This window comes from Plectropomus leopardus, chromosome 19 (assembly GCF_026936395.1).
Source record: "Plectropomus leopardus strain MGB_pleo_1.0 chromosome 19, ASM2693639v1, whole genome shotgun sequence".
Taxonomy (NCBI): Eukaryota; Metazoa; Chordata; class Actinopteri; order Perciformes; family Serranidae; genus Plectropomus; species Plectropomus leopardus.
In genome coordinates, this window is record NC_142194.1 from 13978788 (window position 1) to 13999782 (window position 20995).

Sequence of the window (20995 nt, forward strand, 5' to 3'; positions counted from 1 at the left end):
TAAGCAGATCAATATTGTTTTTATGGTGAAAACTGTTTTTTTTATATCTCCCAAAAACTGCATTAAGCATCATCAGAATATGTGATGATGGTTACATATCATTGGATCATGACATCCACATGATACAGAGACATGTGTTACATGAACATGGGAACATAATTTAATAGCTGTGACTGTAATGGTGGCTGGATTGCTGACTGTGAGTCTCAAATTCTTCTCATAATCTAATTTTTCCCTCTAATCAAACCCAATCTGTTGTCTGTGTCATCTTTTCAGGGGGAAAACAAATTACATCAACCTCGGCTCTTTCTTAATCAAGCCGGTGCAGCGGGTGATGCGCTACCCGCTGCTGCTGATGGAGCTGCTGGGGGCCACACCGGAGAGCCACCACGACCGGCCCCAGCTGACTCAAGCTCTGCAGGCTGTTAAAGAGATCAACGTAAACATCAACGAGTACAAGCGCAGGAAAGACCTTGGTAAAAAAGAAAACAAAAAATCCCGTAAAGGGACAGTTTACTCCCAAATCAAAACCACATATTTTTCCTCTCACCTGTAATGCTGTTTATCAGAATAGATTGTTTTGTGTGAGTAGATGAGTGTTGGAGAAATCAGCTGTAGAGATGTCTGACCAGGGCCGGCTCTACCCAATTTGGTGCCCTAGGCGCCCTAACCCTAACCCGCACCTCCGCACCCAATAACGACACATCACGTGCTCACACATAATTTAGGAACATGTCACTGTTTATTTATTTGTAATGTTAATATATTTTTTTTCTAGACAGAAAACACTAAGTGAGGGTGCCAGTGGGCATAGAAAATTATTATTTTATTATTATTTCCCTCGAGGCCAAGGGGGACTGGCGGCGTGGCGGCGCCCCTCCAGCAGATGGCGCCCTAGGCGACCGCCTATATTGCCTATGCCAAGAGCCCGCCCTGTGTCTGACTTCTCTCAGATATAATTAAACTAGATTCTACTTGGCTTGTGGTGCTGAAAGTGCCAAAAAAAGAGCGAGGAAAAAATTCTTTCTAGAAATCATGACCCAATCAGGCAAGATAATCTACAGACCTTGTGAGCAGTTTCATATAGGAACTGTTTTCTTTCTTACGAACCCCACCCACCAACTGTTGCACCACGCAGAGGTAAGAGTGCATCCACGTTACAGCTCAGCCGAGGAAGATGCTATCAAAGTTTGCATGGTGCACTGTTACATGCATGAGCCTATCATCCATTAGTAGATGTACTTTCCGCAGTTATACGGTTGGTCAGTGGAGTTCCTATATTGAACTTTAAAAAAAAACGGTCTGTGGATTATCTGGAGAGAGACATCGCTGTTACATTTTTTCAAATGTTTTTTTTTTTGTGCTTTGAGCACCACAAGCCGAGTGCCATTTAGTTCCATTAAATTGGAGGGAAGGCAGAAACCTCTCTGGCCAATATCTCCAACACTCGGTGACTCACATCAAAACAAACTAAACTAATAAATAGCACTACAGGTAAGAGGAAAAATATGTACTTATGATTTTTGGATGAACTGTCCCTTTAAAGCTTGCTAATTTGTCTGTAATTGGGAAAGCATTTATCCATTACAAAGTCTTTACTGTTTTCCCTCTGCGGTCCACAGTGGTGAAGTACAGGAAAGGCGACGAGGACACGTTCATTGACAAGATCTCAAAGCTGAGCATGCACTCCATTATCAAAAAATCCAACAGAGTCAGCAGCCACCTCAAACACCTGACAGGAATTTCACCCCAGGTACACCATCACAGCCAAGTGGAGGGAATACCACCTGTATGTGTGTGTGCTGGTTCTCATCTTTGTCCGTCTTTTTTTCACAGATTAAAGATGAAGCATTTGATGAAGCTGAGAAGAAGTTCAGACTGCAGGAGAGGCTCATCAAGTCTTTTATCAGGGACATTTCCTTGTACCTGCAACATATAAGGGTAAGAGCAGATTACCACCGTCACATGGAAAAAGGAGACACACCTAAAAATATGTATTGTGCCTGATTTCTCATTTTTAAACACATTTGAATTATTATCAATTATTTCCAAAATTTTAATTTAATGTAATCTAACTGTGTTTAATGAAATATTCAGCAGTAATTGTAACACAATGCTTCTCTTAGGAATCAGCATCTGTGAAGGTTTTGGCAGCCATCAGTTTCTGTGACATCTACACAGAGCGCAGCATCCTCGACCCCGAGCGCTTTCAGAGAGCTCACCGCTGCATCAGCGACAAACAGTTCACGCAGTTTGTAAGTCCTCTTCCTTTGTTTAGCTTCATTTAACTGCTGTAAAGGTGTATTAGGAATATCCACCGGTCACATCACATTATCTGACGTACCTCTTTCCTCACACTCTGAGCAGAAGGAGCGCACAGAGGCCTTAGTCATCAATCCGCTCACACAGCTCCTCCTCATGTTCGCTGGACCGCACAAACTCATCCAAAAGCGCTTCGACAAGCTGCTCGACTACGACAACTGCAAGGAGCGCGCAGATCGCCTCAAGGACCGCCGTGTCCAGGATGAGCTTCAGGTGGCGCGCAACAACTATGAGGCGCTCAACGCCCAACTTCTAGATGAGCTCCCCAAGTTCCACGGTGCTGCAGAGGAGCTTTTTACTGGCTGTGTGAGGGCTTTCGCTCAGGCCCAGAAGGACTTTATGAAGACGACACTGGGAGAGCTGAAGCCCCTCCTACAGGCTGTGAGTGTGTGTTTGTTTATGAACGTGTTGAAGGAAGTGGGACAGTTTTCAGGAATATTTTAGGCCCATTTTGAAAAAGTGCCATCCATTTCAAATGCAGTTGTATTTATTGCTACTAGTGTTGAATCAGTTCACATTTTTGCCAATGTACAAACTTAAATTGTTGGATTTATGCAAACTCGCTTGACCGGAATTTGTCATTATGACTCTTTCTGGCAAATTAAAAAGTAGCCGAAATCGACACAGCGGCTAGGGCCGATGGTGTCAGGGTGCTAAATCCAACTTGTATTAGCAAAACTTGTGTTTAGCTTGGTGCCAAACCAGTTTGATTTTTTTTATACTGGCTCAACCTTAGTTGCCACCTTCTGTTCTTAACTCAGACTTTTCCTCACCCTTTTTTCCCCCTTCTCCAGTTTTCTAACAAAGCTGGCACAGAGGGCAACCTGATTGCTAAGTTTCAAGAAGAGTACAGCCGAGTCCTCCAACTCCTGCAGAGCTTTAGCTTCTGCCCGGAGAACCTTCCTCCAGCCACCACCACAAAGAAGACCTTTGAGAAGAAGACTCTGGAGAAGCAGACATCTAAAAAACAGCTGCAGGGACCTGTGCGTAAACACTTATTCCATTTTTGCTACATTGTATTTTATGCACAATGAGTTCAGGATCTAACAATGAGTCTTGTCCTTGTCACCTTCAGCCAAACTACATCCTGCAGACAGATGAGCACCGTGCAGGACTTCTGGTACGCTATGGTCCTGAGAAACTTTTCCAGGCGGAGAGAAACTTTAATGCAGCACAGGATCTGGATGTCTCTATATTGGAAGGAGATCTTGTGGGTGTGATCAAGCAGCAGGACCCCATGGGTAGCCACAACCGTTGGCTCATTGATAATGGGGGTAGGAAATTTGTACTCTAAGCACTGATTAGAATTTTTTAAGCCACTATTTTTGATCTCTGATTATTGTTTTTTCTCGTTTCGCAGTCTCCAAAGGTTTCGTGTACAGCTCCTTCCTTAAACCATATAACCCACGCAGGAGCCAATCAGACGTCTCCATCGAAAGCCAGTCGTCTAATGAGTCAGGCTATGGCGGCTCCTCACCTGTGTTCTCTCGCCAAAACAGCAACAGCACGCTGACCTTCAACCAGGAAACAGCCACAGTCAGCTTTTCCGCTTCGCAGCCCCAAAGCCAGTCATCTCCGCACCCTTCGCTGGACTCTGCCTCGTCTCGAAGAAGTCACCACAGAGATGCACTTAACCCCGACTCTGTCAGTCAGAGCAACTCCATAAACTCCTCCCCAAGAAATCCCTCAAGCCGCAGGGAATTCTCAGACCACCGAAACTCCTCCAGTCAAAGAGACACCGAGCCTTCTTATCGGCATTCTGGCAATCACAGAGACGCATACGATACGAGTTATGCAAGTCCAAGCAGCCACAAGGAGATGTCAGACCTTTCGGAGACGGACTCTTATTCTTCACTTAGAAACAATCGCTCACAGCGGTATGGACACACAGACAAAAGCTACAGTTCATACCAGTGGAGAAATGGAGACAATGGTGGTCAGAAGAGGAGTGCTTACTCCAGAGATGAGTACATAGAGCCGGAGCCAGAACCAGAACCAGAACCAGAGCCAGAACCAGAACCAGAGGACGAGAGTGAATTAGACGGTCATCAGGTGAGATTTACTTTGACTGCTATGATGTAATGACTTTTATATTGGATCGTCTATCACAAGTATGTGAGTCTATGCGCTGATCTAATACCACATCATTTACTAATAAGTCATGGAGGTCATATACTTGTGTATATATATGTTGTAACATTTAAGTGCTTTATTCACTATTTTTAGATTATCTCTGTTTGCTGCAGTCTAGAAACTTACTTTGATTGGCATTCGCTTCGATACCGCTTACAAATGAGGTCACTGATGGGATCGAATCACTTTCAGAAGTTATTTAATCCAGCACGAAACCACAGTATTTTCTTAGAGACTATATAAAACTAATAAATCCAACAATAAATGTCTTCTGTGATGATTTAGTCATTCATCAGTTCTGAAAGGAGTAGTTGTTGTAACTGTGTCCAGTCTTTTACTCTTGTTATCAAAAATGATCTAAATCAATTCTGAGATTGTTCTGTCAATACTTTTATAGTAATTTATAAACACAGTGACTGCTGATCAAACAATTTCAATTTTAGGCTAAACAAAACAACTTCTGACTGGGCTCCTCAAATTTCTGGTTCAAAACTCGCCCATCCTGAGTACTGATACGGATACAGATAATTTAGTCAGTTGAACAGATACAGGTACAGAGTTGCAGATAATGGTGCAATCGCTCATCCCTGGTGAGAACAAAGAAATGGGTTAGTATATAAATCTGTAAAAAGCTTCTTAATGCAAAGGCATCGGATTGGTACTCAGTAACAGCTGACAACCAAGTTCAGGTATCGGAATTGATTTTTGGAAGTAAAGATATATATATATAAGGAAAGAATCACTAGACGGCCCAAAAACATTAATTAATACAGCTATTAAAATTGAAAATACACAAAATACCAATGTTGTTTTTATTTCCTTGATTTTAGATCTACTACGCTCTTTACTCCTTCGATGCCCGTTGTGCCAACGAACTGAGCATCTCAGCCAATCAGCAGCTGCGGATACTAGAGTTCAAGGACATGAACGGCAACAGCGAATGGTGGCTGGGGGAGGCAGGAGGTAGGCGAGGCTACGTGCCTTCCAACTACATTCGCAAATCAGAATATACATGAACAATCTTGAGACTGTGCTTGGACCTGAAGGAGGCACACTCTGCGAGCAGACAGAACAAAAAGACAAACAAGCATCTGGACACGCGGTGACTTATTTTTGATCTGTTGTCATGGAGTTTGATAGTGAGAAGGACTGACTATTGCTGCTGACTCTGCTCCTTAAAGTTAGCATGATATGCCTATATTTATAGACTTTTTTCTATTATTTTTACTTACTGGAAACTGCACCCTACTCCCTCTTGTTTCCAGAGGAAAAACCTGTGAATTGCACCAGATTTTTTTGCCATATTCTCTGGAGCTGAAGACAATGAATTGTACATTTAAGAGAACAGTCGTAATGGTTACACATTGGGAGATTGCAATGGAAATGTGAATGTTATGGGTTCAGACTGGTTCTTCAAAACAGACAAAAGGTATGCAGACAGACTGACCTAAACACTGTGTTTATGACTTTTTCCTGCATGTGGTTTATTACCACTAGAATGATGAATGAATATTAGATGCATCTATAACATACTGCTCAACAATCAAGGTTTGAGGCACTTATAATGATTATCCACCAGTTGTGAGTTTTGAAGTGTCTGTGGAGCCATCGACAAGAATATGGTGTGTTGTATGAAATTAATATGGACCCTTTGAATTAAATCCAAGGACAAAGTTGAATGGCATATAATTATATTGTTTACAAGCACTCCCCTCTTCAATAACCTGAATACACTTTTGAACTGGGTTGACGGTGTGTAAGCAGGTGATGACCCACTTTACCTGTAAGAGGAGGTTAATGAACAAGGAGAAATCAAGATTGTGGTCTGATCTTGACTCTGTTTTCTCCACATACTCCCCATGTACATTATATATAGTGCTGTATATTGAGAATATGCTATTGCACCCACTGTAAAGTGATCACTGTTTGAATAAAAAACAGCTCAGCTGACAAATGACGGTGAAGTCTGAAAGAATATGTTTTTGCTCTGTATTGGAAAGTCATCGTCAGTACTTTGTGACATTTAAGGGTTTTTAATGACAGACCACAAAATCTGTAGTGCATGATTCATCTGCACTTTCAAGTGTTTCATCATACAACAGTAATGTTTACAGGGATGCATGATGATATCGGCACGTCATCTTTATCAGCGGATATTAGGTTTAAAATGGAATATCAAAAATGGCCAACATGCTGTTTTCTGCTGATATAGACTATAAAACATAAATACACCAGTATGGTCTTTTGATTATGGTAGCAATAACTTTTACATTTTAAAATTCCAGTTTGTTTTTAGGGGCATTTATTGGCAGAAATTGTATATAATATTCATAACAATGTTGTCATTAGTTTATTATCATCTAAAACTAAGAATCACTGTGTTTTTCTTACCTTAGACTGACTTGTTTATATCTGCTACTAGCCCAGAAGGAACGAATTAAACACTGGCTCTAGGTAATGCCATTCATGTTTTCGTATGGCCTCGTAGTTGTCTCTCACACTTTGAAGTTTCAGTCTGTTGCAATGTTGCTGCCTCACCACTAAATTACACTAAAGCTTACACATTAGACCTTTACTGGCCATACGAAATAATCAGGCAACATAATAGGAATTTGCAAGAATACAGTGCAATTCTAATTAATGGTGTTTGACATATTGCATAACTTTTTCATTAAAACTGTAAATTCTAAACCATAGTTTCAGCTAAAATTCAGATAAAATGTCAGCTGTTTGCTGACAAAGAAAATCCCCTCCTACGTACTAAAAAACTTCCGGTCTCTCAGTAACATTTTCAGTGAAAAGCTGATTAAAAACTATTTAAAAAATGTTTTTAGGAAGAACTTGACACAGCCCATTATTAAAAACACATCGCCTATTACAAGAGTGCAGTCTAGCATCAGCCTTTTGGTATCACTTTGTGTTCTTTTATTATTCTTTCACTTTTAATGCAAGCTACTTGCTTACTGGCTTTTCTTTTGATGACCTCGACAGAAACAAAGGTCACAGGGCAAAAAAGACAAAGTACTGAATCACATGTAACTCATGTCAAATCAATGCAGTGTGCTAATGATTAACAGGTGGGTGGAGTGTTTGGGGGTCTCCATGTTAGTGAGGAATTATTTAGGACTGTGAGCAAAAACTAAACCATAGACTCACACTGGTCCCATCATGGCAAGAGTCTACACCGACATGTTGAGTTTCATAGCTTTACTCTTGCAACTGTGTGCACTCACTGCATATGGACAAGACTTGTATGTAAGTATGCATATTGGATTAATTCAGCTTGAAACATGGAATATAAGTATGTATTCATATTTTGGAAAATATGTCAAGCTCAAATATTTGATATACTTTGATATCATTACAGGTAATCACAGAAACAGATGACCCTGGCGGTAAAAGCCCTTTAAATTTTACTTAGCAGTACACTGAAACCTGATTTAAATGACTGAAATGTTTAAATTCTTCTCTTTTCCTCACAGCCTATGAATATTATTATTACGATTATACCCCTGACAGCCCTGCAGAAGATCTTGATTTGACTCTAGATGACTGGTTGTATGAACTTGTGGATATTACAGGTAAATTACCTCTTGTTTGATGTCTGTATAATGCTCTAGTTTAACTGAAGGTACCTTTTCTGTCTTAAGATGCATTACTAAAACATCCACAAAAGAAGATACAATCAATTGCACTCTGCTCCTGACTGATTAATCTCAGTTTGTTTGGCAACTGGTGAGACTGCATTTGAGACTGCATGTGATCTGCAGTTTAATGTTTTTCTGTCTTTGTTTAGATGAGTGTGATCCAAACCCATGTTTGAACGGAGGCGTCTGTGACCACGCCGCTAATGGGAGCTTCACATGTTCGTGCCCTGAGCCTTACTCAGGAAAGAAGTGTCAGACAGGTATGACTTTCCAACTGTGGTCACTAATGTACAGCAGGTGAAAGAGATATTTAGTTCAATAGTTGAAACATTAATGTATATCAACAAATGTTTGTTTTTTTACTATATTTTATATAGAGGATCAGGTATATCAGAGCCCAATGTTTAGAGATCCTCAATGTTTTTATTGGAAATCTAACCAAATAGATTCTGAGATTAAGAGACATTAAAAATAAAAGCATCATGATGCCTGTAGCCGACTTTACTCTTTTCTTTTTAGAATTGAAAACATTTTTTTTTAAAGACTTTGGAGACCCCCATTGTCTGTACCAAAAGGGCACAGTCTTGCTATAATTGACAAAATTGAGTGTTTTGTAGTAAACAAATTTAAATGAAAAATAAAATGAATGTATTATGTTTTTCAGTAAAAGATGTTTGCAAGAATGTGAAATGTGGCTACGGAAGCTGTGTCGTCACATCTACTGCTCCATTCTACGAGTGCAAATGCAAGCCCCCATACAAACCACCCAACTGCAAGAAAGGTCTGTTTTTATTCAGTTCTGTTATAAAATATATAGCTTGCCCCCTTTTTAACAAGCATGGCTGACCATGAGAAAAGGATATTATAAAGTACATAATTTGTGGTTAAACAGTTGTTAAAGTAGATGTTATATTACTTTTACAAAAAAAAATCATATGATAGATTTATAGCTTTTTTCTCTTTTTGTTTCCTTCAGAAACATCCGTCTGTTGTAATGGACAGCGAATCTTAAGTGTCACCAGAGAATAAATAGGAGAAAACTACTATTTTATATATTTTTAAGTTATTTTGACTAGTGACGACAAGTATAATACAAAATATACAAAACCATTTGTAAAAAATAATTCTTATTTTTTGCTGAAGAAAGAAAACAAAACAGGTGTGTTAAAACCAATTATTGATGCTTCTACTATTTGATGTTTCCTGGTTGGAGATTCTTTGTCTATTTGAAGGGACATAAATCTAAAATCACCTCCTGTTATGTTTTGTCCTTTTCAATGGTCATTTGCTCTTGTCTGCATTCACAGCTGCTCCCTGCCGGCCCAACCCCTGTCAAAATGGAGGCTCCTGCATGAAGGGTCCCAAACGCTCCTCCTTCCAGTGCTCTTGTCCTAATGGATATAGTGGGAAGTTCTGCGAAGTTGGTAAATACAATTTTTTCACTGTCCTAAATCAAAGAACACACTGTGTGACTGGCATTAAAAAAAAATCCTCTCAGGGCCCAATGACTGCTACCAAGAGGACGGAGAGTTTTACCGTGGCATGGTGAGTGTGACAGTTGAAGGGGAAGAGTGCCTGGACTGGAACTCCTATTTCATCCTGCAGAAAGGCGGAGATCCCTTTAAAGAGTACGCAGGCTTTGATGGAATCGGACCACATAATTACTGCAGGTGAGGAGTCTTCTTGTGTAAATATTGCATGTGCTTACTGCTGACATCACCATGTTTGTGTTCAGTACATGTGAGGTGAGGGGTACACGGTACATAGATACTCAAACAAAACTTTGCGTTTGCTGATGTGTTTCTGTAAAACTTAACTTTATATGTATAAATGTAATGGGTATCAAGCTTTTTAATTCTTGTAAAATCTCTGTGAATTTAAGGAACCCTGATGGAGATGATCAGCCCTGGTGCTTTATTAATAAAGACGGCAAACTGAAGTGGAACTATTGCAAAGTTCGGAAATGCTCTGGAGGTAAAACATACACACACACACACACACTGATATTGGCCTCCATGGCTCTAATTTGCTCATTTTGATTTACCATCCCTCCCAGCTCCACCCAGCCCACCAATTATCCATGAAACAGATCCAACTACCGCCAAACCGGACGTCACTGCTGCCCAGTTCTCCCAGTGCGGGAGGCCGCAACCCGGCCGCTCTGCCAGGATTTTTGGAGGGAAGAAGTCTCTTCCCGGGGCTCACCCATGGCAGGTTTCCCTGCAGACCAGATCCAAAGGCTCCTCAGGACCCTTCAGCCATATCTGTGGAGGAATCCTCCTCCACTCCTGCTGGGTGCTCACCGCTGCACACTGCATGTAAGCTCTGGTGTTGTTTTAGTACATACAAGCATGAATGGATTACTGGATGGGTCCAGGGGCCCAAATTGTATAGGGCCCTCCTTGGTCACCTGTAAAATTAACTTAACTTAACTTAATTTCACACATACAGACTTAAAGAGACACAAAATAACCACGAAAAAATGCAAAGGAAACATAAAGAGACACAAAATACCCCGAAAAGAGACACATATATCTCAAAGACACACAAAATGACAACAAATACATACAAAAGAACTACAAAGACACAAAAAACATCCACAAAGAGACACGATGGAACTACAAGGAGACACAAAATTACCATAAAGGCGCAAAATGACCTCAAAGAGATACAAAATGATTTCAGGGACATAAAATGACTTCAAAGAGACACAAAGACCTAGAAAGAGATGCAAAATACCATAAAGAGACACAATGGAACTACAAAGAGATACACAATGACTTCAGAGGCATAAAATCACTGCGAAGAGACACAAAGAACTAGAAAAGGACACAAAAGAACCAAAAAAGACCCAAATATATATTTAAGACAGAAACTGACCTTTAAAGTGACACAAAATGAAAACAAAGGAACTACAAAGAGACAAAAAAACCCCAAAGACACACAAAATTACCAAAAAAGACAAAAAAGTTACTTAAGAGAGACACAAAAACAAAACAAACAAAAAAAGAGTCTCATAATCCACCCATGCAGATGTTCATTTTTACATGGACACAGTCACATGACTTTTATTTAATTATTTCAATTTGTTTGTCTAGTAAAAGTGGGATGGAAATGCAGGTGGTGCTGGGAGGAGTGGACATAGAGAAGGACGAAGCATACGATCAGGTCATTCCTGTGGAGAAGGCCATCGTGCATGAGGAATACAGAGCGAGCCCCTTTGCTCTTCATAATGATGTTGGTGAGTTGCAAAGATTGAAATTATTCAGTTGAAATGGAAATTAAATGTACTGATATTTAGCAATGCACTGTTCTTTACTTTGTGCCTCTCCTGTGCAGCCATGCTTCAACTGAAAGTCACGGACAGACCATACTGTGCCAAAGAAACCCGATTTGTAAAGACAGCCTGTCTACCAAACCAGCTCTTTAACAGCGGGACAGAGTGTGTGATCTCAGGATGGGGCGCGACTGAAACACGTAGGTATCATTTAAATCTGCACTTGCAATTAGAAACTACTTAACAAACTGTCAGAACAGTATGACTCAATGGGGTCAACAGTTGCAATTTGGCAGTTGTTACTTACAAAGAAATTTAGTAGTTGTTACTTACCAACCCACCCACCCACACACACACACACACACACACACACACACACACACACACACGCACACACACACACAAAATGAATAACAAATAAATAAAAATACTACAAAGTCAGTCTGCCTAGTTTCTATTTAGGAGAGGTGGTGGGGCCTTATCTATGCCCAAGGCCCATCATCTCACCGTAAGCCACAAGCACATTAAATATTTACATAAGATAGCATCCGATTTAGTCCAAAGTTTAAAAGGCACACATGCATGCAGAACCTTAAGTATTTGTCATAAGTCACATGACAAAATTAAGTGCAAGCGAATGTATGATATTACAATATCACTTTATTCAAAATGTATAAAAGCAGAAATACATACAGGAAAAACTGCATCAGAGTACGGCCACAATATTTATTAAAAAAATCTAAAAGTTACCTTGTCTATGTACTAAACTTGTCTTGACTAAATGGCTCACTGGATGCATTTATATATCAATCTGCTTGATGCTACCTTGTCCGTCTCAGAGAGGTACGGTACCAACCAGCTGCTGGACGCTCGTGTCCTCCTGATTTCCCAGGAGAAATGTAAAGCTCCCCATGTTTATGGAGACTCTCTGGATGACAGCATGTTCTGTGCAGGAAACATGAAAGGAGGTGTTGACTCCTGCCAGGTCTGTGAGAGATGTGATTAGAAATAAATATTCTTATAACAGAGTATTCACAAGAATAATTCAAACAAATTGTTGTTCATGCAGGGTGACTCTGGCGGCCCTCTGGTGTGTGAGCGTAATGGGACCCACTATGTTGTTGGTGTGGTGAGCTGGGGCGATGGCTGTGGCAAGAAGTACAAGCCTGGGGTCTACGCCAATGTGGGAAAATTTATAGACTGGATTGCCCATCATTTACTCTTATAAGGACGCATGTGGCCATACAGTACTGTATATGATAATTATGGACATGCCGCCACTACCTCAGATAATGTCCTTTTGTACCAATAATACTCTTACTTTTTGTTAAAAAAAAAAGGTTTTGGATCAGAAAAAAACCTGTCAAAGCTCTCACTTCATCCCCAAATTGTTACTCTGAAGACCTGATGACATAACTGAATCATACCAGTCAATACAATTATTCATGATTACCTTAACATTATTAGAAAATAATTATTTTCTATGGCATGTGACACATTACCTCATGAATTTGTGTATTAACTCATGTATACCTCACTGTGGCGTTGCTTGCTGGAATAAAGGTAATAAAGAGAACTATAAAATGTACATTTGTTTTCTGATAGAGTCCTTTAAATTATTTGCATTCTCTGTGAATCTTATGATTTTGATATTAAAGGCGACATTTACACTCAATTTATAATCAATAATCAACTGATCAATATAATTATTGTTTTTAATTTATAGTGTATTTAATTTATGTTATGCATTGTAGATATTCGATACTCATACTGTCAACATGCGCTCGCAGTATGCACTCAATGCCTTTAGGATTAACAGTTGAGGATAAATAAGTCTGACTTGTTTTTTTTGTTTGTTTGTTTATTTTTTTTAAAAAAAGCTCTATTTTGACTTTCTTATGCACTCTTACACCCTATTGAGATTCAGAGCACAAAAGAAATTGATTGATTGGTTGATAGATTAATTTTCACTGTGTAGTACTGTGTAGTACACTAAAAACAAAAGAAAAGTGCCAGTGGACGGTTCCTCTAGATATTTGGGCTCTTCCCCGAATGTTCTCAAATCTTAGAAATGCCCAACCTGACATGTTCAGGGCTGTTGTGAAAATAAATAAATATACGTATACAAAGAATCTCAAAAAAAGAGAGAGAGAGTTATGGACCTTTAAATCTTTATTTCATTTGACCTGAGGAATATTATTGTCTCTTTATTAACTGGTCCCTGGTCTGCTTTTGTTATTTTGCAAAAGTGGCCATCCGGTAAAGCAGGTTGAGTATCCTTGACATAGAGGCTTGAACAAATATTTAAAAGACAGAAACTCAAAATAGTGCCAATAACTGCCACCACTGATTTTAAAGAAATAATTCACCCAAAAAATGAACACTTGTATACTAGTTACTCACTGTTATGATGAATTCATGAGGAATGCTTTGTTTTTCTCAACGCTTAATAAAGAATCCAAAATTGGCAAACATTCTATCAAGTAAATGGGGTCCGTGTTTGACAGCAGCAAAACTACATCAAACATTTGTTCGTCATGCAGTATAATCCACGTCTTATTTATCCAGTCATATGCTCAGTACTTCCCAAACACATGCATTTATGCAAAACCCTTCATTTTGAATTCTGCGTACAAGTAACATTCATGGGCAAGTGTATGCAGTTCGAACTATTGCTCTTGCCCTGGTGTGCTATTCACCTTTGTTTGCAGAAGTGTTCTCAAAAGTATGGTTTTAGCAGTAAGATTTTAGCAAAATGCATGTGTTTGGGAAGTACTGATTGAGTTGTGTGAAAGTTGATAAACTGATGTTTTGATATGATGTTGCTGTTGTTAAACCTGGCTCAAATTCTCTTCAATTTGTTAATTTGTTAAGAATGTTCACTTTTTTTGGAATTTTTGTTCACTATAGAGGCATGCCAGAAAAACATTTTATTTGCAAATTCATGGTAGCACACCATGAGTAACTTATATACAAATGTTAATTTTATGGGTGAAATACTCCTTTAATCATGATTACCGCAATGATCACAGTGAAATTTGTTGACAAAGAGTTTAAAGTGTACTTAAGCACATAAGTCAAGGTTAAATAAATGAAACCGTGGTGCAAAACGAGTAAGCAGTGTCCTAAAGCACACAGAGAATCAATACAGCTGGCTAAAGATTGACAAATTTGAAGGACAAGCTTAATATCGAGAGGGTTTTTAGGGATTAAAGTCAAACTCTGGATCTTCATGCCTCTACATTGAGCTGAGATTTTCACACAGCACCATGCTGACCGCAGGGGCCCTTCTCATTAGCCTTAGTATACTATGTGTTCACGGAAATGACCCACATGTAAGTTTCTCAATATCTATATGATTTATTCAGCAGAGGTAGATTTTATTTTGATTCAAATGTGAAAAAAATATTGCTAATCTAGTCTCTGCTTTTGTCATTTCAGCTGGATGCCATTTGTAAGAATCTTTTCTGCAGTTTGTGGTGACGTGCTTCATCTTCACATTAATGCTACTGTATATGATTTCACAGACAACTGCAGTTACAACTAAAACTGTGTTTTAAAACTTTTGACTTTTTTCAGATCTTGGGATTTGTTTTTTACTTGTCTTTTAGCTATTTATTAAAATTGTTTAAAGTTTTTTTTTGTATTTTATCCTTTTCTCAACATAAAGAATATAGTTAAATCTTTAGGTGAGACAGAATGGTGGATAATTTTCTATTATATGCAAAATCTGGTTTAAATGCAATTTTTGTCTTTGTATCTATAAAACATTTAACACCTGCATCTTTTCATCCTGTACTTTATCCTACTGCAGTATACAGTAAATTTATATAAACTTTGATATATAATCACAAAATGAACTAATTAATGAAGTATGACGTAATATAAATTATTTACACTGAGTTGCTTGTACAGTTTTACTTTAAAGTGTGCCAGTTTAGTTTTCCCTGATTCAGTTTAATGACTCATTTTCATATCAGTGCAGACGGCCTTTGTTGCAAAACTCCAGTGTTTAAACAAATCTCTGTTCTTGGCAGACATCGACTACGGAGATGACTACCCCACCGAGGCCCCTGGCTTTTTTTTTGATACAGGTGACTGGCTGTTTGACCTCATCGATGAGAACAGTAAGTGGCCCTAGAAAATCTCTGTGTGATTGCACATTGTGTACGTTATTCTCACCGCTCAGCATATAAATGCATACTTTATCTCTTCTTTATTCTTTACCAGATGCTTGTGATCCAGACCCTTGCTTCAATGGTGGCGAGTGCCAAGTTAAATCCGACACAAATTTCACGTGCATATGTCCTGAGCCTTACATAGGGAAGCGATGTCAAAGAGGTAGGAATTACCAACTCTGCTTTACGTTTGTTCTTTTGTGATTATTAGTTATTTTGTGATGCAAAAATACTGCTATTTCAGAGTTTTTTTAAAAAAAATTAATTTCGATTTATTGGAATTTTGATCTGAAGTCCCACCCCCCTAGATTAATGTTGTTAGGTCGGATTGATAAAAGGTAATATGGATATGCTGGTTTCATTTAGCTGGGTGTCACAGTGCGTTTTAGTTTTTGGGTGTCATGCAATGTAACTTCAAGAAGCTGACAGCAAGGACCACATCATTTAGTGGAAGGACATTTTCACAAAAATGTGATGTATACGCGAATAACCTGACAGTGCCCTATATCTCATTAACTTTAGCATTACAGAGGAATGTTGCCTCTTCATTGCGTTCCATTTGTGCATGTGGGCTAGTCATCGGCGACGCAGCTTTAACAAAGTAAATTCCTGACATTGGCATTAACATTTAAGGAGGATGACTGCTCCAGTATTCACACATTTTAAGGCTCAAAAATAAACAAAGTCAGTAGGCCTATAACACCAAAGTTACTTTGAGGTAGCATGTAGCCATACAGAGATAATAAAACAAAGCAACATTGGCCACCAATTTTAACCTAAAACTTGCCAATGGGCTAACTCCTCAAGATGTGCCTATATGTTTGTTTGCCTAGTTAGCTATAATTTTGCTATGAATGGCTAACTTTAGATGACTACATACTATACAGCATAACATGTCTGTGAAGACTGTGATAGTCTTCCTATCACATCTTTCAACCGTCTTCAAGTTTTCTCTTTTCAACATAAACAAGCCTAGCATATAGCCTAGCATATAGTATATAAGTATAGTATAAGTATAACAGGTATGGAGAATGTGAGGTTCTGCCGGACACCAAACTTGTTCAACTACTTAAGAGTGCTCCAGGGATGAAGTTTTTCTATTGGCCAGCCCGAGTGCTAACGTCACCCATGTTCTCTCATTGAAAATACAATGGGATATTTCCACTAGATTTTGGATCATTGCAGAAAATAAGATCTGTGGTAAATTAACTTTCACCTTTTGTTCAGCAAGATCATCTTTACAGATGAACACCACATTCGGGATATTTTAGGCCTTAATGCAATCACCAGAAGGAAAAAGCTATTTTTTGGCTAAAAACAAACTGCACTATGGCTGTGTCCCAACCACTACACAGCTATAAAGTCATATTTGGCATATAGAACAAATTTTGAAAGTGTCTTAAGCTCATGCTAACCAGAGACCTTATTTCAGGCAACAAACCAAAAACCCATTCAAAAAATTAATTGACCTTGAGACAAGAGAGGTGCTATAATGCTGACGGATTTGCGGGGTTTAGGACCCATTACAGGGCTTCTCCATTCAAGCACAAAGCCAAAAGGGGTGGGACTTAGGAAGGGTCAATTCTAGTTTGTGGGTGTATCAATTTTGATTGTCTTAAAAACCATAAGTAGTCTCTTTCACAATCAGTACAGTAATACAGTGTCTACTCTAAGTGTTTATGCACAAGGCTCACATGTGGCTAATTTTTACTTTTGATAACTTGTTTTGAATATTTAGTGAAAGATGTTTGCGAGAACGTCAGATGTGGTCATGGTGAATGTGTCACCAATCTAAACAAAGCCCCATATTATGAGTGCAAGTGCAAACCTCCCTACCAAGGCCCAGACTGCAAGACAGGTCAGTATCCCAAACCTCATCTAAAAAAAAAATGTTTTGTTTGACCTTTAGCATCTTGTTTTGATCGAGCAAGAACAAAATATTGTGGCCAATATTCTTTGAGGGCCCCAGAATGCCTTGCTACACCCCTGCTTTTGTGCACTTTTTAATTGTTAATGTCTGTTTCATTGCCAGTGTTTACCTGTGAGCCCAGTCCTTGCCAGAATGGAGGCTCTTGCACAAAAGCAAACCGCCGCTTACGCTGTCTTTGTCCTGATGGATTTACCGGAAAGTTCTGTGAAATTGGTAAAGACTTAGCAAATGTCAGAAATAAAGAAAGGAACAGTCAATAATGATCTATTACAGCACACCCAAAAACACTTTGTCTTCAGCCATCCATTTTTTTGCAACACATTAAATTTTCAGTTCCACTCCAAGTCAAAAAAAAAAAAAAAGACATGATCGTATTTTGGATGTTAAACTATTCCAATTCTATGTTATTTTTTAGATTTTGAGCTCACTTGAATGTTTCTTCTTTCACGATTTTCTTAGCTTCCACTGACTGTTTTGAGGGAAATGGAGCGTCGTACAGGGGTGTTGTCAGCACGACAGAAAATGGGCAGGAGTGTTTGAACTGGCATTCCTCCTTTATTGTGAACAACGGGGATGATCCTTTTAACATGTACTCAGACTTTACTGGACTGGAAAGAAACAACCACTGCAGGTATAGTCAAATTCTATTCAATATCTTTTTAAGTTTTAAAGAATACTTCATTTCCAAAATGATCATTTGTATATCAGTTACTGCCCCTGTGTTACAAAGAATTCAGGAAGAAAACTTTGTTATCAATTATCATTTCAATCGACAATTACATTTAAATGATCAATCATCATTTAAAGTTAATCATTTAGATTGTACTGACTACACATCACAATTCTGAAATAAAAAATGTAATCTAAAACTATAGCTGTAGAATTAGAAATTTTCTAATGGTCCCTCCTAGTGAAAAGATTCACCCTTTCCCAATGGGAATCCACTCTTAAAAATCATTTGTACATCAACTATTCTTACATTGAATTCATGAAAAAAACTTTATCCTGATGGTCTCAAACACTGCTGTCTTGGATCAAATTAGTTTTGCCATGCTTGCAAGTTAAAATTCTGTTTTATCTCATTTTTAACTACAATTTCTTTGCTAAATAGTATAGTGTAACATAGGCACTACAATCTGAATTATCAATTAATCAACTGAATCAATAATTTAAATGAATATTGATAACAAATTACTTGTAATATAACACTGATTGTTCCTTTGTGTCAGCAAAACTTCAGTACTTTTTCTCTCAGGTACTTTTCAAGTGTGGCTGCCTCTAATAGCATATAAACAATTTAAATTAACCTCATAACTCCAAAAATGTCTTTCTGTAATCTAGTAGTTTTATCATTTCTTTGTTTTAGAAACCCAGATGGAGATGACAAGCCTTGGTGTTATACTAAAAGTCAAGGCCAACTGAGTTGGGCCTACTGCAAAGTCAAGAAGTGTGACGAAGGTGGTCAAACACAGACACATGTACTCACACGACACATGCACGCACGCATGCATGTACACACACACACACACACACACACACACACACACACACGGTATACTGTTTAAATGTCTGTATGCTCGAACTGTGCTCACTTTTTTCTGATGTTCATCAGTCCCAGCTACTCCACCCACGCCAGTCATACCAGATTCAGGCTCTGTCCCATTCTCTCAGTGTGGGATATCTCAGCCATTTCGCAATAGCAGGATTTTCGGCGGCCGCAAGTCTTCCCCTGGTGCCCACCCCTGGCAGGTGTCTGTGCAGATCAGACCCACAGGTGCTCCCTTTGACTTTAGACACTATTGTGGTGGGATCCTCATCACATCCTGTTGGGTCCTCACTGCTGCACACTGCATGTAGGTTTTGAATTTAGTTTTTAAGATCCCTTCCAGTTTGTACTAGAAGCAAACTTTAAAAAAAAATGTTTTTTTTCAGTGAACCTAACAATGACTACCAAGTGGTGATGGGAGGAGTGGACATACTCAAACAGGAGGAAAGTGACCAGACCATCCCAGTGATACAAACGATTGTTCATGAGGACTACAGGGACACTCCAACAGCTCTTCACAATGACATTGGTTTGTCACATTTATCAAATATAATGCAATTTTCACCCGGGATAAACCATTCACCATTTTTGCATTTATCTAATTAATTGTGTCAGTGTGAAGCCTCTTCATTCAGCATCTATTACACATTAGATGATAAACTCAAGTATAGTATACACAATACAAAGTAGTCAAACTTATTACTATTACTTGATACTTTAATTGAAACCTTTGAGTCACTTGTTAAAGTTCAATCTTATTTTGGTTAATTTCATATCATAATTTTTTTGATTATGCACTGAGAATATAGTTTTATGCTTAAAGAAATATTTATGAAAAGTGAATTGATAGGTTTATACATCAAAGGATTAATGTCAATTTCTGTATGTGTTATTTTCTTGTTTAGCTCTGCTTAAACTCCAGGTTACAAACAGCCCTTACTGCGCCAATGAAACCCGCTTTGTGAAGACAGTATGTCTACCAGACCAGGCCTTTCCAGCTGGAAAGGAGTGTGTGATCTCCGGATGGGGAGCCACTGAAACAGGTAACTAAATATTTACGAAAAGTCATGTCATATACACAGACTATTTTGATAGAGTAATAATTCATTATTGCGCAATTTCACAAAGTTAGGGGAGTTGTAGAGACATAATCAACGGGGCAGAGGCCAAGCTATCGCAACCTTTGGCCTTGAATTTCTGTTAAGTTCCAAAAGTGCTGGATCACATGTTTACTATAATGCAACTGGATAACATCTTTCATAGAGGGCTGCAGAGATAATTTTCTGAAGTTAGCATCACCTTGGTTCCCTTGACAAAAAGCCTGTGAGATTTTTCCAATTGATTTTGGATTATTGCAGAAATAAATTCTGCAGCAAACAAATGCTTATCATTCTTACAGGTTTCGTACAGCAAAATCATCTTGACATTAAAAAGACATACTACAGTATGTCTTCCAAAATGGCATTAAAAAAATAATACAAAATGTCGTCCAAAATAGCAAAAAAGAATTATATTATAGTATGTCATCCAAAGTAGCATGAAAAAGTCATTATATGTGTCGTCTAAATTAGCATAGAAAAGTCTTACTATTGTTACACTCTCCAAAATAGCATAGAAAAGTCACAGTATACTATATTGTTCAGCATAGCATAAAAAAGTCATAGTACAGTATGTCTTCCAAAAAAGCTTGAAAAAGGATAAACGACATGAAAAAGTCATTATGTAGTATGTTATTATGTAGAACAGCACTAAAGACTCATAGTATACAATGCATCCAAAATAGCATAAAAAGGTCATAGTTTAGTATATCGTCCAAATTAACATGAAAATATTGAAGTATAGTATGGAGTCCAAACTTGGATAAAAATGCACGTTATAATATGTTGTCGAAAACTTCACAAAAAAATCATAGTATAGTATGTCGCTGTGGTTGCCAGTAAATTCAACAAGCTGTGGTTGCCA

At 38.5% G+C, this 20995-nt stretch overlaps 3 protein-coding genes across 9 annotated transcripts in view; all 3 read left to right on the forward strand.

Moving 5' to 3' along the window:
• The window catches only part of dnmbp (dynamin binding protein), a 56649-nt gene extending 50236 nt beyond the window's left edge, over window positions 1-6413 (forward strand). For all 4 annotated transcript variants that reach the window (XM_042507395.2, XM_042507396.2, XM_088069873.1 and 1 more), the window contains 9 exons: window positions 277-476; window positions 1623-1753; window positions 1837-1941; window positions 2127-2255; window positions 2368-2703; window positions 3117-3305; window positions 3398-3596; window positions 3683-4374; window positions 5286-6413. In XM_042507395.2, the coding sequence (XP_042363329.2) occupies window positions 277-476; window positions 1623-1753; window positions 1837-1941; window positions 2127-2255; window positions 2368-2703; window positions 3117-3305; window positions 3398-3596; window positions 3683-4374; window positions 5286-5471 (2167 nt within the window). In that variant the 3' untranslated portion in view covers window positions 5472-6413. The remainder of the gene's footprint in view (window positions 1-276; window positions 477-1622; window positions 1754-1836; window positions 1942-2126; window positions 2256-2367; window positions 2704-3116; window positions 3306-3397; window positions 3597-3682; window positions 4375-5285) is intronic.
• Window positions 6414-7584: 1171 nt separating this feature from the next.
• On the forward strand, window positions 7585-12967 carry LOC121958462 (factor VII-activating protease-like). The gene is made up of 13 exons (XM_042507398.2): window positions 7585-7710; window positions 7823-7850; window positions 7938-8036; window positions 8252-8362; window positions 8767-8883; window positions 9410-9526; window positions 9601-9772; window positions 9985-10076; window positions 10159-10420; window positions 11201-11343; window positions 11442-11579; window positions 12219-12364; window positions 12449-12967. The coding sequence occupies exons 1-13, from the start codon at window positions 7624-7626 to the stop codon at window positions 12605-12607; spliced, it is 1671 nt and encodes a 556-aa protein (XP_042363332.2). The 5' UTR covers window positions 7585-7623; the 3' UTR covers window positions 12608-12967.
• A 1666-nt stretch (window positions 12968-14633) lies between these two features.
• LOC121958685 (factor VII-activating protease-like) overlaps window positions 14634-20995 on the forward strand; it is a 40434-nt gene continuing 34072 nt past the window's right edge. The window contains exons 1-11 of one of the 4 annotated variants that reach the window (XM_088070324.1): window positions 14634-14714; window positions 14800-14833; window positions 15417-15506; window positions 15610-15720; window positions 17296-17415; window positions 17590-17700; window positions 17947-18118; window positions 18854-18945; window positions 19100-19340; window positions 19420-19562; window positions 19939-20076. In XM_088070324.1, coding sequence (XP_087926450.1) covers window positions 14649-14714; window positions 14800-14833; window positions 15417-15506; window positions 15610-15720; window positions 17296-17415; window positions 17590-17700; window positions 17947-18118; window positions 18854-18945; window positions 19100-19340; window positions 19420-19562; window positions 19939-20076 — 1318 coding nt within the window. In that variant the 5' untranslated portion in view covers window positions 14634-14648. Of the gene's footprint in view, window positions 14715-14799; window positions 14859-15416; window positions 15507-15609; window positions 15721-17295; window positions 17416-17589; window positions 17701-17946; window positions 18119-18853; window positions 18946-19099; window positions 19341-19419; window positions 19563-19938; window positions 20077-20995 lie in introns of all 4 variants that reach the window. The other 3 variants (XM_042507778.2, XM_088070325.1, XM_088070326.1) reach the window with 3 other exon arrangements.